Raw genomic sequence first — 19,874 nt, forward strand, 5'->3', positions numbered from 1 at the left:
ACCACCAGGGTATTCACTATGCACCACATTTACTATCCACATAGGAGCAGTGCTGGTGTAATCACTATGAGGCACCATCAGGGTATTCACTATGCACCACATTTACTATCCACATAGGAGCAGTGCTGGTATAATCACTATGAGGCACCACCAGGGTATTCACTATGCACCACGTTTACTATCCACATAGGAGCAGTGCTGGTATAATCACTATGAGGCACCATCAGGGTATTCACTATGCAGCACATTTACTATACACATAGGAGCAGTGCTGGTATAATCACTATGAGGCACCACCAGGGTATTCACTATGCACCACATTTACTATCCACATAGGAGCAGTGCTGGTGTAATCACTATGAGGCACCATCAGGGTATTCACTATGCACCACATTTACTATCCACATAGGAGCAGTGCTGGTATAATCACTATGAGGCACCACCAGGGTATTCACTATGCACCACGTTTACTATCCACATAGGAGCAGTGCTGGTATAATCACTATGAGGCACCATCAGGGTATTCACTATGCACCACATTTACTATCCACATAGGAGCAGTGCTGGTATAATCACTATGAGGCACCATCAGGGTATTCACTATGCACCACATTTACTATACACATAGGAGCAGTGCTGGTATAATCACTATGAGGCACCATCAGGGTATTCACTATGCACCACATTTACTATCCACATAGGAGCAGTGCTGGTATATTCACTATGAGGCACCATTCACTATGCACCACATTTACTATCCACATAGGAGCAGTGCTGGTATAATCACTATGAGGCACCATCAGGGTATTCACTATCTACCACATTTACTATCCACATAGGAGCAGTGCTGGTATAATCACTGTGAGGCACCATCAGGGTATTCACTATGCACCACATTTACTATACACATAGGAGCAATGCTGGTATAATCACTGTGAGGCACCATCAGGGTATTCACTAGGCACCACATTTACTATCCACATAGGAGCAGTGCTGGTATAATCACTGTGAGGCACCATCAGGGTATTCACTATGCACCACATTTACTATCCACATAGGAGCAGCACTGGTATTATCACTATGAGGCACCATCAGCGTATTCACTAGGCACCACATTTACTATTCACATAGGAGCAGCGCTGGTATAATCACTGTGAGGTACCATCAGGGTATTCACTATGCACCACATTTACTATCCATATAGGAGCAGTGCTGGTATACTCACTGTGAGGCACCATCAGCGTATTCACTAGGCACCACATTTACTATTCACATAGGAGCAGCGCTGGTATAATCACTGTGAGGTACCATCAGGGTATTCACTATGCACCACATTTACTATCCATATAGGAGCAGTGCTGGTATACTCACTGTGAGGCACCATCAGGGTATTTACTAGGCACCACATTTACTATCCACATAGGAGCAGTGCTGGTATAATCACTGTGAGGCACCATCAGGGTATTCACTAGGCACCACATTTACTATCCACATAGGAGCAGTGCTGGTGTAATCACTGTGAGGCACCATCAGGGTATTCACTATGCACCACATTTACTATCCACATAGGAGCAGTGCTGGTGTAATCACTATGAGGCACCATCAGGGTTTTCACTATGCACCACATTTACTATCCACATAGGAGCAGTGCTGGTATAATCAGTGTGAGGCACCATCAGGGTATTCACTATGCTGCACATTTACTATCCACATAGCAGCAATGCTGGTATAATCACTATGAGGCACCATCAGGGTATTCACTATGCACCACATTTACTATCCACATAGGAGCAGCGCTGATATTATCACTATGAAGCACCATCAGGGTATTCACTATGCACCACATTTACTATCCACATAGCAGCAATGCTGGTATAATCACTATGAGGCACCATCAGGGTATTCACTATGCACCACATTTACTATCCACATAGGAGCAGCGCTGATATTATCACTATGAAGCACCATCAGGTTATTCACTATGAGGCACCACAATTACTAACCCCATAGGAGCAGTGCTGGTATTACCACTATGAGGCACCATCAGGGTAGTCACTATGCACCACATTTACTATCCACATAGGAGCAGTGCTGGTATATTCATTATGCACCACATTTACTATACACATAGGAGCAGTACTGGTATATTCACTGTGAGGCACCATCAGGGTATTCACTACACACCACATTTACTATCCACATACGAGCAGTGCTGGTATATTCACTATGAGGCACCATCAGGGTATTCACTATGCACCAACTTTACTATCCACATAGGAGCAGTGCTGGTGTAATCACTATGAGGCACCATCAGGGTATGCACCACATTTACTATCCACATAGGAGCAGTGCTGGTATATTCACTATGAGGCACCATTCACTATGCACCACATTTACTATCCACATAGGAGCAGTGCTGGTATATTCACTATGAGGCACCATCAGGGTATTCACTATGCACCAACTTTACTATCCACATAGGAGCAGTGCTAGTGTAATCATTATGAGGCACCATCACGGTATTCACTATGCACCACATTTACTATCCACATAGGAGCAGTGCTGGTATATTCACTATGCACCACATTTACTACACACATAGGAGCAGTACTGGTATATTCACTATGAGGCACCATCAGGGTATTCACTATGCACCACATTTACTATCCACATAGGAGCAGTGCTGGTATATTCACTATGAGGCACCATCAGGGTATTCACTATGCACCACATTTACTATACACATAGGAGCAGTGCTGCTGTAATCACTATGAGGCACCATCAGGGTATTCACTATGCAGCACATTTACTATACACATAGGAGCAGTGCTGGTATAATCACTATGAGGCACCACCAGGGTATTCACTATGCACCACATTTACTATCCACATAGAAGCAGTGCTGGTGTAATCACTATGAGGCACCATCAGGGGATTCACTATGCACCACATTTACTATCCACATAGGAGCAGTGCTGGTATAATCACTATGAGGCACCACCAGGGTATTCACTATGCACCACGTTTACTATCCACATAGGAGCAGTGCTGGTATAATCACTATGAGGCACCATCAGGGTATTCACTATGCACCACATTTACTATCCACATAGGAGCAGTGCTGGTATAATCACTATGAGGCACCACCAGGGTATTCACTATGCACCACATTTACTATACACATAGGAGCAGTGATGGTGTTATCACTATGAGGCACCATCAGGGTATTCACTATGCACCACATTTACTATACACATAGGAGCAGTGCTGGTATAATCACTATGAGGCACCATCAGGGTATTCACTATGCACCACATTTACTATCCACATAGGAGCAGTGCTGGTATATTCACTATGAGGCACCATTCACTATGCACCACATTTACTATCCACATAGGAGCAGTGCTGGTATAATCACTATGAGGCACCATCAGGGTATTCACTATCTACCACATTTACTATCCACATAGGAGCAGTGCTGGTATAATCACTGTGAGGCACCATCAGGGTATTCACTATGCACCACATTTACTATACACATAGGAGCAGTACTGGTATATTCACTATGAGGCACCATCAGGGTATTCACTACGCACCACATTTACTATCCACATAGGAGCAGTGCTGGTATATTCACTATGAGGCACCATCAGGGTATTCACTATGCACCACATTTACTATCCACGTAGGAGCAGTGCTGGTATAATCACTATGAGGCACCACCAGGGTATTGACTATCTACCACATTTACTATCCACATAGGAGCAGTGCTGGTGTAATCACTGTGAGGCACCATCAGGGTATTCACTATGCACCACATTTACTATCCACATAGGAGCAGTGCTGGTATAATCACTATGAGGCACCATCAGGGTATTCACTAGGCACCACATTTACTATCCACATAGGAGCAATGCTGGTATAATCACTGTGAGGCACCATCAGGGTATTCACTAGGCACCACATTTACTATCCACATAGGAGCAGTGCTGGTATAATCACTGTGAGGCACCATCAGGGTATTCACTATGCACCACATTTACTATCCACATAGGAGCAGCACTGGTATTATCACTATGAAGCACCATCAGCGTATTCACTAGGCACCACATTTACTATCCACATAGGAGCAGCGCTGGTATAATCACTGTGAGGCACCATCAGGGTATTCACTATGCACCACATTTACTATCCACATAGGAGCAGTGCTGGTGTAATCACTATGAGGCACCATCAGGGTATTCACTATGCACCACATTTACTATCCACATAGGAGCAGTGCTGGTATATTCACTATGAGGCACCATCAGGTTATTCACTATGAGGCACCACAATTACTAACCCCATAGGAGCAGTGCTGGTATTATCACTATGAGGCACCATCAGGGTAGTCACTATGCACCACATTTACTATCCACATAGGAGCAGTGCTGGTATATTCACTATGCACCACATTTACTATACACATAGGAGCAGTACTGGTATATTCACTGTGAGGCACCATCAGGGTATTCACTACACACCACATTTACTATCCACATACGAGCAGTGCTGGTATATTCACTATGAGGCACCATCAGGGTATTCACTATGCAACACATTTACTATCCACGTAGGAGCAGTGCTGGTATAATCACTATGAGGCACCATGAGGGTATTCACTATCTACCACATTTACTATCCACATAGGAGCAGTGCTGGTGTAATCACTATGAGGCACCATCAGGGTAGTCACTATGCACCAACTTTACTATCCACATAGGAGCAGTGCTGGTCTATTCACTATGAGGCGCCATCAGGGTAGTCACTATGCACCACATTTACTATCCACATAGGAGCAGTGCTGGTGTTATCACTATGAGGCACCATCAGGGTATTCACTATGCACCACATTTACTATCCACATAGGAGCAGTGCTGGTATATTCACTATGAGGCACCATCAGGGTATTCACTGTGCACCACATTTACTATCCACATAGCAGCAATGCTGGTATAATCACTATGAGGCACCATCAGGGTATTCACTATGCAGAACATTTACTATCCACATAGGAGCAGTGCTGGTATATTCTCTATGAGGCACCATCAGGGTATTCACTGTGCACCACATTGACTATCCACATAGGAGCAGTGCTGGTATAATCACTATGAGGCACCACCAGGGTATTGACTATCTACCACATTTACTATCCACATAGGAGCAATGCTGGTATAATCACTGTGAGGCACCATCAGGGTATTCACTATGCACCACATTTACTATCCACATAGGAGCAGTGCTGGTATAATCACTATGAGGCACCATCAGGGTATTCACTAGGCACCACATTTACTATCCACATAGGAGCAATGCTGGTATAATCACTGTGAGGCACCATCAGGGTATTCACTAGGCACCACATTTACTATCCACATAGGAGCAGTGCTGGTATAATCACTGTGAGGCACCATCAGGGTATTCACTATGCACCACATTTACTATCCACATAGGAGCAGCACTGGTATTATCACTATGAAGCACCATCAGCGTATTCACTAGGCACCACATTTACTATCCACATAGGAGCAGCGCTGGTATAATCACTGTGAGGCACCATCAGGGTATTCACTATGCACCACATTTACTATCCACATAGGAGCAGTGCTGGTGTAATAACTATGAGGCACCATCAGGGTATTCACTATGCACCACATTTACTATCCACATAGGAGCAGTGCTGGTATATTCACTATGAGGCACCATCAGGTTATTCACTATGAGGCACCACAATTACTAACCCCATAGGAGCAGTGCTGGTATTATCACTATGAGGCACCATCAGGGTAGTCACTATGCACCACATTTACTATCCACATAGGAGCAGTGCTGGTATATTCACTATGCACCACATTTACTATACACATAGGAGCAGTACTGGTATATTCACTGTGAGGCACCATCAGGGTATTCACTACACACCACATTTACTATCCACATACGAGCAGTGCTGGTATATTCACTATGAGGCACCATCAGGGTATTCACTATGCAACACATTTACTATCCACGTAGGAGCAGTGCTGGTATAATCACTATGAGGCACCACCAGGGTATTCACTATCTACCACATTTACTATCCACATAGGAGCAGTGCTGGTGTAATCACTATGAGGCACCATCAGGGTAGTCACTATGCACCAACTTTACTATCCACATAGGAGCAGTGCTGGTCTATTCACTATGAGGCGCCATCAGGGTAGTCACTATGCACCACATTTACTATCCACATAGGAGCAGTGCTGGTGTTATCACTATGAGGCACCATCAGGGTATTCACTATGCACCACATTTACTATCCACATAGGAGCAGTGCTGGTATATTCACTATGAGGCACCATCAGGGTATTCACTGTGCACCACATTTACTATCCACATAGCAGCAATGCTGGTATAATCACTATGAGGCACCATCAGGGTATTCACTATGCAGAACATTTACTATCCACATAGGAGCAGTGCTGGTATATTCTCTATGAGGCACCATCAGGGTATTCACTGTGCACCACATTGACTATCCACATAGGAGCAGTGCTGGTATAATCACTATGAGGCACCATCAGGGTATTCACTATGCACCACATTTACTATCCATATAGGAGCAGTGCTGGTATAATCACTGTGAGGCACCATCAGGGTATTCACTATGCACCACATTTACTATCCACATAGGAGCAGTGCTGGTATATTCACTATGAGGCACCATCAGGGTATTCACTGTGCACCACATTGACTATCCACATAGGAGCAGTGCTGGTATAATCACTATGAGGCAGCATCAGGGTATTCACTATGCACCACATTTACTATCCACATAGGAGCAGTGCTGGTGTTATCACTATGAGGCACCATCAGGGTATTCACTATGCACCACATTTACTATCCACATAGGAGCAGTGCTGGTATATTCACTATGAGGCACCATCAGGTTATTCACTATGCACCACAATTACTATCCACATAGGAGCAGTGCTGGTATTATCACTATGAGGCACCATCAGGGTAGTTACTATGCACCACATTTACTATCCACATAGGAGCAGTGCTGCTATATTCACTATGCACCACATTTACTTTACACATAGGAGCAGTACTGGTATATTCACTATGAGGCACCATCAGGGTATTCACTACGCACCAGATTTACTATCCACATAGGAGCAGTGCTGGTATAATCACTTTGAGGCATCACCAGGGTATTCACTATCTACCACATTTACTATCCACGTAGGAGCAGTGCTGGTATAATCACTATGAGGCACCACCAGGGTATTCACTATCTACCACATTTACTATCCACATAGGAGCAGTGCTGGAATATTCACTATGAGGCACCATCAGGGTATTCACTATGCACCACATTTACTATCCACGTAGGAGCAGTGCTGGTATAATCACTATGAGGCACCACCAGGGTATTCACTATCTACCACATTTACTATCCACATAGGAGCAGTGCTGGTGTAATCACTATGAGGCACCATCAGGGTAGTCACTATGCACCACATTTACTATCCATATAGGAGCAGTGCTGGTATAATCACTATGAGGCACCATCAGGGTAGTCACTATGCACCAACTTTACTATCCACATAGCAGCAGTGCTGGTCTATTCACTATGAGGCGCCATCAGGGTAGTCACTATGCACCACATTTACTATACACATAGGAGCAGTGCTGGTCTATTCACTATGAGGCGCCATCAGGGTATTCAATATGCACCACATTTACTAACCACATAGGAGCAGTGCTGGTGTAATCACTATGAGGCACCATCAGGGTATTCAATATGCACAACATTTACTATCCACATAGGAGCAGTGCTGGTATAATCACTATGAGGCAGCATCAGGGTATTCAATATGCACCACATTTACTATCCACATAGGAGCAGTGCTGGTATAATCACTGTAAGTCACCATCAGGGTATTCACTATGCACCACATTTACTATCCACATAGGAGCAATGCTGGTGTAATCACTATGAGGCACCATCAGGGTAGTCACTATGCACCAACTTTACTATCCACATAGGAGCAGTGCTGGTGTAATCACTATGAGGCACCATCAGGGTATTCACTATGCATTACATTTACTATCCACATAGGAGCAGTGCTGGTATATTCACTATGAGGCACCATCAGGGTATTCACTATGCACCACATTTACTATCCATATAGGAGCAGTGCTGGTGTAATCACTATGAGGCACCATCAGGGTATTCACTGTGCACCACATTTACTATCCACATAGGAGGAGTGGGGTTATAATCACTCGGAGTACCCACACACACCTAGTAGTATACAGTCAGGTCCTACCTTTACATGGCTGAACTCGCTGCTCCTGCTGATTTCTGGCGGGTTGAGAGGTTTGGACTCCACTCTGGGCTTCACAACGTGTCGGAAAGGACTGGACACCGGGAGGCCGCTAACGCTGATGCCATCTGGGGGAAAGAGGTATACAGAAATTTAATAATCGGAGGGGTAAGAAAACACAGAATACAAGTAACTTATTTTGTGTCAGTCGAAGTTTCCAGATCACAAATACACAGACAAAAGCCAACTGCCTCATGATCACACGGAGCGCCAGCCGAGCCGGCAGCAATGGCTGACCACAGAAAGAAAACGCCGGACATCATAACAAAACCTGTGCAGCTCCCAACACTAAATGGAAAAGGAAAGCCTAAGAATCATTAATCCCTATTTTATTTGATGCCACCCATTTTGAGTCTGACTCTGTATTGCCATAAGAATGCAGACCATCAAGTTACCAGAAACCCTGACATTACTGACAGAGCTGAGCACAGTGGAGGCGGCCATTTTGTGGAAGGAACCAATACCCACCTGAATGTAGCCTATCGATTCTTCTTTCCTTTAAGACAGTAATCCCCACACTCTGGGGCCTGATTCAGACCCGGATGCTAAGCGGCGCTCTCACGCAGCTAAAAGGGGCCGGGTATGCAAATGCCGCAATCGCACTGTCTGGTCGAAGGACGCCCTCTAAGCCTTAGAGAGCGACGGCAGAGTGAACGCACGCCATTATAAAGACGCCCACCTTTCTTTATTAGCACACGTCATCGCCAGGAAGTGTGTGATTAATCGGATACATCGAGAGCCATCGGAGCTGCACGCAGCCCTTGAGATAGACCCTAACCCTACCGCAAACACTGCGATCAGTGCTGGCTGAAATACAACAAAGTGACGTGTACAATGATGCTACTTTGCTAATTATGCACACCCATAAGACACCGTTTAGAGGCCCAGACACACCTGCGTTCGCACATCCACTCCCCTGTTCACAAGCACCTTCCCCTGTTACCACACACAAACGGCGCTGTCACTCAAATTAGCGTCCAGTCTGTGTACTACGAGCGCACAATTCCCGAGCGCAGTGAGTGACTCACGCATGCGCATATTGACACAAATGTATGCGCAAACGGGCGATTATCAGCCTTAATGTCCTGGTTTTAAGGTAATATAGATGCTTGAGCACAGGTGGCTTAATCAGTACCTCAGACAATTTGATTTAACCATCAGCGCTTAAGCATGGACATAGTTAAAACCTGGACTGTCAGGGTGCCCAGAGGACAGAGTTTGGGAACCACCTCTTTAAAACATCACCAGCTCCTAGTGAATGGATTGGCTGAATTCCCATAAACATTGGATTGGGGCGTTTGTATCTAGATCATTATAGCTGAAAAACATTTATATTGCCTCCATAGTCCACAGCACCTGGTATATTGACAGGTTTCCCAATGACAGAGTGACATCATGAAGCCTAAGAAAGCATCTACAAGTTTATTTGTCCTCACTTCAGATAATTATGATATTAAAAAATAAATATAAATAAATATACATCTAGGAATATCCACTGCTTAACTGCATAATATAAATGAATCTGTGGTCAGGTTGTAATATTCTGTAAGTGTAAAACCTTTGAGCAACTAGATTTATTTTCTGAACAAAACCGGTCTCATCATTTGGCTAAAGACATGTCCGTGCTCAGAGGACATTTGCTAAACATGAGCAGTGCTTGAATATGTGACAGTGATTAACCAAAGAAATCAGCTCATTGCTTCGGGACACCATATATCATGTGAGCTACAGACCCTGTTATTTCCCAGAGTGGCCACCAGGGATCCCTTGCGAACAAGATTACGGCATGCGAGCGTCTCGGTGGCACGCACAGATTGCAAACGGGGAACTGATAAAAATGTTAACAGCATACGCCAGATATAAACGAGTCTGTGCGGGCGGAGGATGCTCGCCGATACGCTGGATTAAAAATATCCCATTGTTTCTTCTTCGTTTAATTACATATTTTATATATGCATTGTTATTAAGTAGAAGAGCAATGAAAAAAAATTATCATAATGAAAAACTTGTTGTGAAACGAAGATGTAATCCTACACAAATAAAAGGGCATTGATTTACATAAGTGGCCATTTGCATTTGTGGCGTAGCAAGCAATCAGGATATGTAATACATAAATACAGAAGGGAGTAGTGAATAACCTGGCTTCTATTGAAACATAATATGTCATTTTTATAGATTTGCTAAAGGCCTAAGAAACCAGATCGCTTTGATGTCTGCGGTAGCGTGCAATTTGTGTTATGAAAAGTCACTCGCTGGTGCTTGCAATTAAAAACAAAGACAATAGCATTAGTGTAAGTACAATGTGGGGTTTGATTACTGTACAATTTGACAAGAGTTTTCATGAACACATCTTACTGTACTTTGCCCCCCCCCCCCCCCTCAATTTTCCTGTCTCTTCCCTCTATACATTCCCATTTATTTGTTGTATTAATTTTTTTCAACAAACAATTTAAAAGAAAAACAAAAGAAAACAATGTAGGTTGTAGTCGTATCGATTTGTGCAAAAGTGGTAACTTTGTAAGTAGCATGAACAGAATGAATGGCCCATCCTCAACAAGAAAAAGCTTATTTCAAAATAACCTGAAAGGAAGGGTGTCAACTCAACGGCTCGCATACAGTATCGATAAACACACGGGATCTCATTTACAACGCTCCTTGGTGAGGTCCATTCATCCCAGTACAGGCCATGACAGATATTCCTCCTTTCTAATTTGCAGGGAACACCACATTTCCTTAGCAACAAAAATGACTCCCGTGGCTTCATGGAAAACCAGATAAGGTTCAGAGACTTATTGCAGCCGCTCACTTGTGTAATGACAAGAACCATAAAATAAAGGAATTGCTTGGAAACGGATCCAGCTGAATTGTAAATCCTAATAAGGAACAATAGTCCCTGCCAGGGACTGTAACAGCAGGAGTGAAGAACCCCAGGAGAGTCCGCTGTCAGTGTGACTTCAGATAGAGGGCCTGATTCAGAGCCGCTCGTAAGCGGCCGCTCATTCGCTCCGAGAGATGTTTGCCCAACTGCGCATGCGTACGGATCGTAATACGCATGCGCGAACCAGTCAGTGCGGTCGAAATTCATGTGCTCGCAAAATAGAGAATGCCTGAAAATTTGAGTGACAGAAAGAGGCGTATGTGGGTGGTAACAGGGGAAGGTGCTTGAAAACGGGGAGTGGAGATCCGAACGCATAGGTCAAAACGGGCGTTTTATGGGTGTGCATGATTAAAACAGCAGCGTCATTGACCACGTCACTGGGTTATTTTATAGCCAGAACTGCTCGCAAGATTGTGGTAGGAAAAACCAACCCCAAGAATAGCGAGCAGTTCATACGCTGGTCGATGTACTCGATTAATCTAATAAATAGTGGACATGACGTAGGATGCGAGCGGCCAGGGGGCGTATTTTTCCAAAAAACGACCGCAAGTTTTGTTCGCTCGTTCAGACCTAGAGGCGTGAACAGACTGCAAAGAGCGAACGGTTCAATTGAAAAGCCACCCCTATTTTCTGGACGAGCGAGCGCTAATTGCGTCCGGCTCTGAATCAGGTCCAGAGTATCCTCAAAACGCAAAAATATCGAAGTGTTCTTTTTACGCTCTGTAGGACTTTTATTTTACACCCTAGTTTATTGTACACCCTGGTTTTCTCGAGCATCATGATATCAGTCTAAGCATATTATACTGGTCTCTAAACACAGAAGAGGTGCTTCAATGTTAATTGGAGTATAGAGGAACATCTGGCCTCTTGATTCGTCACAGATTCTTATTCAGCTTCAAGGGTTATGATGAGAAGGATATCAAATGATGAAGTATCAGCTTATGGAGACGATACCTACTCGCTGTCACAAACTGAGCGCTGAGGCTCTCATACTGAATTGGGACATATCGTACTGCAGGTACATATTAGTCGATATAACGAACGACGGAACGATCCCTCGTTCCATCCTTCATTATCTACAATATCGTCCGGTTGGGCGTGCAGAACGGCCGACCGGACAATATCGACTGCGATCGCGTGAGCTCGCGGATTGGGCCCGCACACTGCACAATGTGGACGATATGTTGTTCTGATTTGGCCGGAAACAACATATCGTGCCAGCATAGTCCCAGTGTGTACCCAGCTTAAGCATTTGTGGGCTACATGCAAAAGCAGCCAATATTTAAATTAAACTTGTCTGCAAAAATATGAAATTCATTTCCATCCCTTGCATTGCAGCATGGTTTGTCCCAGATGCAAAGTATTTTTTATTTTGATCTACTACCAACTCAGTTCTTTTTATACACATGTGCCTGATAGTGTAGTACATACTAGTGACCAAAGTAAAGTGAAAATTATATATGCGCGCGTACCAAACAAAGAAATGTTTTTAGGCTAATCTGACATCCACTTATAGAGTTCCACGGGATGGGTTGGTTTTATGTCCTGTTATAGCCGAAAACCTTAAAACACGTTCATATGAGCCAACAGAGGAAAAAGAAAGCAATATAGCGTAATACTTCATGCAATCTTATAAGTATACAATTACAGATGGCGTACCAGATAGAGAAATGGTGGCATCTCAGTATAGTATCCCTGGTGTTTCCTCTAGTGTTTAGCTACATGTAATTGGTCATGTGATGGGCTTCATGCGGGAAAGAAACAATTCCCCATCAATTAAGTTTCTAAACAAATATTTTAATAAAAAGAAAAACACAATACAAACAAGGTTAAACTCATCACAGGAATATGAAATGGCTTATCTTGGTATAGAAGCAGTCACTTCGGTAGAGTCCCAATTTTTACAGTGAAAATTGGGACTGGTGGATCTCTAATACCCCTTTTCCACCAGAAATCCTGGGTCTGACCCGGGATTTGGAACACTGGAGCTGATTTAGGGCCGCTCGCAAGCAGCCCGATGTTTGCGCACTGCCCACATTCAGAGCGAGTGGCCGCCAGCAGCAGCAGCAGCGCCGGCATTTGGCGATGATGTCATCACCAAGCGCCGGAAACTCCATCTCTCCCCTGAAAGCCAGACCGGAGCGGACCAGCGACCAGGGGTCGCCCAGAGGGAGGGGGGGTCCCAAGAGTGACGAAAAGGGGAAGCGTCATAGAGGCACACCCCCTTTTCATTGAACATGCCCCCTATTCGGGCACGCCCACAGAAGTGCCCCTACTCTAGGTCCGCCGGAACTAGAGTGAACACTACGTACAATAATAGTGCCCTAGTTTATTTTATGCCCCATAGTAGCGCCCTATTTCACATTATACCACAGAGTGCCACCAGTACATATTATACCTCCAGCTTACAATATGCCACATTGTAGTGTTGCCAGTACCCCCGGAGGGGACATAGGGTTAGGCACCACCCCAGGAGTTTCAGGGTTAGGCACCCCTAAGAGAGGGTTGGGTGGGGGGGAGGATAGGGTGAGGGGACTTACCTGTTTCATCGGGATTCTCCTCTGACGATCGAGCCGCCGGGATTTCATACCCAACCCAGGTGACTATTTAATGCAAAAGACTTTGAAAAGAACGTTTACATTACCAGGAGCAAAGTAAGTTACTCGCTGATTTGTGTTCAAGTACACCTCAAAATCGTGTTTTTGAAGAAACTGGGGGGGTCATTCAGACCCGCTCGCGAGCGAAGGTCGATTGCTAGCGGGTCGATGGTGGGCGAATGCGCATGCGCACGATGGAGGGAGCTCCGTCGTGCGCATGCGCGAGACCAGGCGAGCGGCGAGAAATACGTCGCTCGGGGTCTCGCACCAAAGGGGGCGTGCTGTCGATGGTGAGTGACAGCACGCCCCCTTTGGTGGGCGTGCCAGGGGCGTGGCTGCCAGACGGAGGCGTTCCCATGGGAATGCCTACCGTCTAAGTCCGGCCCCACTGACATCACTAGTGATGTCAGTGGGAGTGATTTTGGCTCTGATAGAGCCAAAATCACTCCTGGGCTTGCGGGAACGAGACCCTACCGCAAGGGTCTCGTTGCAAGCCCGATGGTCGCGATGGTCTTGACTCCACATTTAAATAGGACGGCCCTGATTCAGAGCGAGCGTTCTGCTCAGAGCGTTCAGCTCTGAATCAGGGCCTGGGTTAGGAGAAATTTATAGATCAATTTTAGTTTTGATGAACTTGCAGAGAGATGTTTTTGTGGGAGCTGTAAGAGCCATGTATTGGTTGGCAATAAAACAAACTAACACATACTACATTGTAAGGAAATGTGCTTGAGCGCAGCAAATCTATGTGTTGTACAGACTTATAGCAACTCGATATTGGAAAGAAAGTTCTTGCTTAGAATAACGCCAGAACTGCCAGCGTCAGGCACCTTCACAAATAAGATGTGACATACGTGTTCTGTGTCATGAAAACGACAGATATCTCAGCTTTGAAACAGCTCATTATATATTTTAAATATGTTGTTTTTAAAAAAAAGAGATTACTGTTAGTTTTCTATCAACGAGTAACATCACCGACTGCAAAGCTGAAGGTGTAACACTTAAAATAAATAAATTAAATTAAAAAAAACAATATAGTATTGAAAAAACTCTAACCTGGTGACCTAGGCTCTGATCGCGCAGCTGCCATGATTGGGAAGCCCAAAGATGAAGCACAACTATTAAAAGATATAACAGAAACCCAAAATATACTGAACGTCCTCAGTTTAAACTTATGAATTGGCCAGTGACCCTAGGAGGCTGTCTGATGACTTTGCTGCAGTGTCGATAACCACTTTCCTGGTGTGGTCGCATCGTTTGTGACCACTCCAGGCTGTGCGATACCCGACAAGGTGCAAACAATGCCACCAGTCACAATTAGGGGTCTATGTACTAAGCAGCGTTAGGAGACAGAGTGAAAAGTGATAAGGTGCCAGCCAATCAGCTCCTAACTGTCATTTTTCAAACACAGCCTGTGAGATGACAGTTGGAAGCTGATTGGCTGGCACCTTATCACTTTCTTATCACTTTGTCTCCTATCACTGCTTAGTAACTAGACCCCTCAGTCATATAAATGATTCAGGCATCAGCCCTCCGGTATATGCCTGGTGACTGCAGAGAGACGCAGCCGCAGGGTAAATGTAAAGTCACAATGTCCCGATGATTGATAAGAGAATCCTTGGCGAGTGTCACTTCTGCGCTGGAAGAGAGGCCACTGAGCGAAATGACATCACAGCTGGAGGTTTAAAGCAAATATATGAGAACATACAATTTCGTAGCGTTACTTATGATGCTCTCAGATGTGCGGCCTCCTTGGTCTAAAGCCTGGTAAAGACAAGATGCCTAATAAACAGGAATAGACCCGATTTTAGACGCTACAACACTGCACTATGGGGTATAAACGTCCACCTGCTGCTCACTGTACAAATCTCCTTCTTCATCTTGCTGGTAAATAGTCAGACCTGTATGTGAGGGATTCTGATGCGACTGCTGCTGCTTTTTTAGACAAATACCTATTGTAAACACATAGACCCAGTTATTAACCACCTAGAAGCGAGATTTCCAGATAGGCCAATCATATCCTGTATTTCAAGAGCTTTTAGTACAAAAGAGCCACGGTCACAATTAGGCCTGTGAGATTCTTCATGTGCACCTGTCAGTAAGTATCCTAACCCTCCCCCTCCTCGGAGCCTGAATCTAACCTCCCCCCACCTAGTGCCTAAACCTAACCTCCCCCTCCAAGCACCCTAAATCTAACCCCCCTTCCTTAGAGTCTATCCCTAATCCCCCCTCTAGTGCCTAACCCTAACGCTAACCCTCCCCCTAACCCCAGTACTTACCTTCGGGATTCCGGCCGCATCCCCTAGAACAAGCACCAAAACGGTTTGAACTTGAGTCCTACAAACATCTAGATTCCCGACAAATAGTGCAATAACTGAGCTCAAAGAATCTTATCCAAACTGAGCAAAACCAGCTGCTATGGGCCGGACTATACCTGTAAGCACAGCTGAATAGGAAAGAGGATTCTCTACTCTAAAACAAATTATAATCTGTATAAGGAAGAGCATGAAGCAGAGCACACTAATAACCTGATGCTGGGCTCACTAGAGGGATCAGAGGGCCTGATTCAGAGCCAGACGTTATTTGCGCTCGCTCGTTCAGAAAAAAGGGGTGGCTATTCAAATGAACCGTTCGCTCTTTGCGGTCTGTTCACGCCTCTAGGTCTGAACGAGCAAACAAAACTTGCGGTCGTTTTTGGGAAAACTACGCCCCCTGGCCGCTCGCATCCTACGTCATGTCCGCTATTTATTAGATTAATCGAGTACATCGACCAGCGTATGAACTGCTCGCTATTCTTGTGGTTGGTTTTTCCTACCGCAATCTTGCGAGCAGTTCTGACTATAAAATAACCCAGTGACGTGGTCAATGACGCTGCTGTATTAATTATGCACACCCTTAAAACGCCCGTTTTGACCTTTAAGCACGCCTGCGTTCGGATCTCCACTCCCCGTTTTCAAGCACCTTCCCCTGTTACCACCCACATACGCCTCCTCCTGTCACTCAAATTAGCAGGCATTCGCTATATAGCGAACAAACGATTTTCGGCCGCACTGACTGGTTCGCGCATGCGTATTACGATCCGTACGCATGCGCAGTTGTGCAAACATCGCTCGGAACGAACGAGCGGCCGCTTACGAGCGGCTCTGAATCAGGCCCAGAGCTTACAGACTTGGGTAACGAAACAGCTGCAGGAAACTGGGCCTCTAAGAAGAAGAGAAGAACTAATATATAAAATGTTAAACTCGAGTTAAAATCAATATAAGGTTAGAATATCAACATTTCATCACCCGGCGTCTGCTTCATGCCACCAAGCTGGCAATTTTTTCTGGGGAGAACACTGTACAGTACAGTATATACTCTGCATTATATTCCTGTAGAACAGTGCCTCCTAGTGGCCAGAAAATCTGTCATTTTATTAATTTTCCACTCCACCTAACTCATATATACTTACGATCTCTGTATTGACACTTCTTTATATAGCACACCAGTATACTTTGCTGTACTTTATGGTTGGAAAGAAGCAGAGTAATATAACTGGAATGGGTGATAAACAGAATAATTATCAGATAGATCTGCTCGCCAGCTCGCAATCTATAGGGGAATAAGAGTCTGACACACAATGTTAAGGGGCATATTCGATTGGGTGCGAGGTTTAGCGAGGTAAAAAAACCTTGCGCCTAATTTTGGATTACCGCGGGTATGCACACTCCCAATACCCACGGTATCCAATTAAAAAAAAAGTGGTTGCAGGGTTTTCAGAGCTGAAGATCGCCACAATGCGTAAGAAGGGATACGTCTCGGCGGCTCCCGGTGGCCTCCTCTCCATCTCGTCACATGGGAGGGGGCTGCCGGGAGTGCTGGAAGATTTAGTTCTCCCATTGCCCGTTACAGGGGGGTATACACTTACACAGGGGACGGTCACACATTCCGGGGGTCTCTCACACACACATATACGTACTCACCTACTCACCCCTGCTGCAGAAAAGCAGCTTCCCAACCCTGGATGCAGTAGACGCTGCTTCGGAAGGGGAGTAATTAAAAAATAATTAAGCCAATTGGAAATTTCCAATTGCTTAATTAGTCCTCAGGGGGGGGGGTGCTGCCGGGGGGCCCAGAGCAGGTCCCGCTGATTTTTCCTAACGTACAATTTTGGTAAAAATCAGACTTGCTTGGAGGTGCGAGAAAAAGAAGCAGTAATTTATATAGAAATCACCGTGTCCCATTTTCAGTCGCCTTATTGTCGCCCCGCTGTTTAATTTTTTACTTTTCATGCCCACAATTGCACATATGCCCCTAAAGGCGCATATCCACTACACAAAATAAATGGACGATTGAACGATACCGTTATCGCTCATTGTCCGCATTATCGTGCAGTGGATATGCCGGCAACGTCCAGCGATGCGGACTCCCGCCGGTCGTTGTCGGCATCTGTCATACTGCCCAAGCTGACGATATCGCCAGGTTGTGAAGGTTCGGGAATGAGGGAGGGTGCCAGCACTGAATGACATATCGTTCAGTGTGGGCACAATATCCACTGCACAGTATAATGAACGATAACTATGTGGATATCGTTCAATCATTCATTCATCGTGTAGTGGATACGCCCCATTAGTGTTGCAGATTGCACATTGTCCAGCCGGAATCTGTATGAATCCTGACGACGGAAGACCGGCACCAGTGAAGAGCCCGACAGCAGCTAAGGTAAGTATAAACTAACCCAACACCCCCCCCCAACCCTCCCTTAGGGGTGCCTAACCCTAACCTCCCCCCCAAGTGCCGAAACCTAACCCCTCTTCCACACAGCATAAACATAAGTCTCCCGGGGGGGTATCTAACCCTAACCTCCCCCGGGGTTTGCCTAACACTAACCCTCCCAGGGGGGTGCCTAACCCTATGTCCCCCCCCCCCGGGGGCCCCTGACCTAACCCTCCCCCGCGCGGCTGTCCATGCCGGGATTACCTTCGATCGGAATGCCGGGCGTCAGGCTTCCGACGCAGGTAAAAGTGACAGGTGTTGAAATCCCGACGCCTGTCATTAGACCCTTGCCGGGATTAGACAGTCCGGATGCCGACGGTCGGCATTTAGACCGTCGGCATCCCGACTGCATACCGTTCAGCCGTGGGTACTACAGCTGATAGAGGAAGCGGGGGGATGGATACACTGAAGGAGCTGTTTAATAAGTAGGAGGAGAACCAGGATAGGACAGCGCCCTAATGACCTGCGATAGACACACTAATTTCCAGGCCAACGACACTCGTTGGCTTGACAGAAGGTATTAAAACAGCAATTGGAATACATGCTAAAATAAGGCTTTGACAACCCCTGTTCTTAAATATACCCCCACGTCGGGAGATTCAAATAGCGGGGTTTACCGTATTAATCCACAGAGGTGAAATTCTCCTCGCGGTTTCAGGAGGCCACGAGAAAAAGCACCTGCAAATGGTTAACACATGGGGAAAACCCACTGATTACGCCGTCTACATGGAATCAGCGTGGTTAGCGCACGTTAACCCCCGGTTTACCACGAGGGGAAAAATGTTAATCGAATAGCATTTCCCCGCACTGAGCGGTTAATTAGCTGCGCGGTGAATTGAATTCCTCCGCTAGTGTTTATATGTGATGTGACGTCATTGTCAAAGGCAGCAGAGATGAGAATTAGACGTGAGTAGCGTCTTACAGATTTAGCAGTGATCAAACCAATCGCCGTCTTACTCCGCGACGTCTCTGTGGAGTTTTACCCCGGGCGCCACAATCGGAGAAGTGCTAGCTTAGCAGAATTGCTTCCAATAAATTGCTTCTCGGTCAAAAATCTACCATCATTCTACGTTATTAATATTTAAAGCTTTAATGTGGAAGATTTATAGCTGTAACACAAACGAGATCATTCGGCTCGGATCTGCAATTAGTCGTAAAATTCAAGATCGGTATTTTACACTGATACAAAAAGAGTTAAAACGTTTCCCGTCAGGCTGCACCCGACAATAAACC

General features: G+C 45.4%; 1 protein-coding gene across 1 annotated transcript in view; it reads right to left on the bottom strand.

The window, feature by feature from the left end:
* The window catches only part of LOC148505570 (trafficking protein particle complex subunit 9), a 361,954-nt gene that overhangs the window by 156,061 nt on the left and 186,019 nt on the right, over positions 1–19,874 (bottom strand). The window contains exon 17 of the mRNA XM_088448050.1: positions 8,358–8,482. Within this exon, the coding sequence (XP_088304176.1) occupies positions 8,358–8,482 (125 nt within the window). The remainder of the gene's footprint in view (positions 1–8,357; positions 8,483–19,874) is intronic.

Source organism: Taudactylus pleione, unplaced genomic scaffold, assembly GCF_031769625.1.
Source record: "Taudactylus pleione unplaced genomic scaffold, aTauple2 ptg000450l, whole genome shotgun sequence".
Classification (NCBI taxonomy): domain Eukaryota; kingdom Metazoa; phylum Chordata; class Amphibia; order Anura; family Myobatrachidae; genus Taudactylus; species Taudactylus pleione.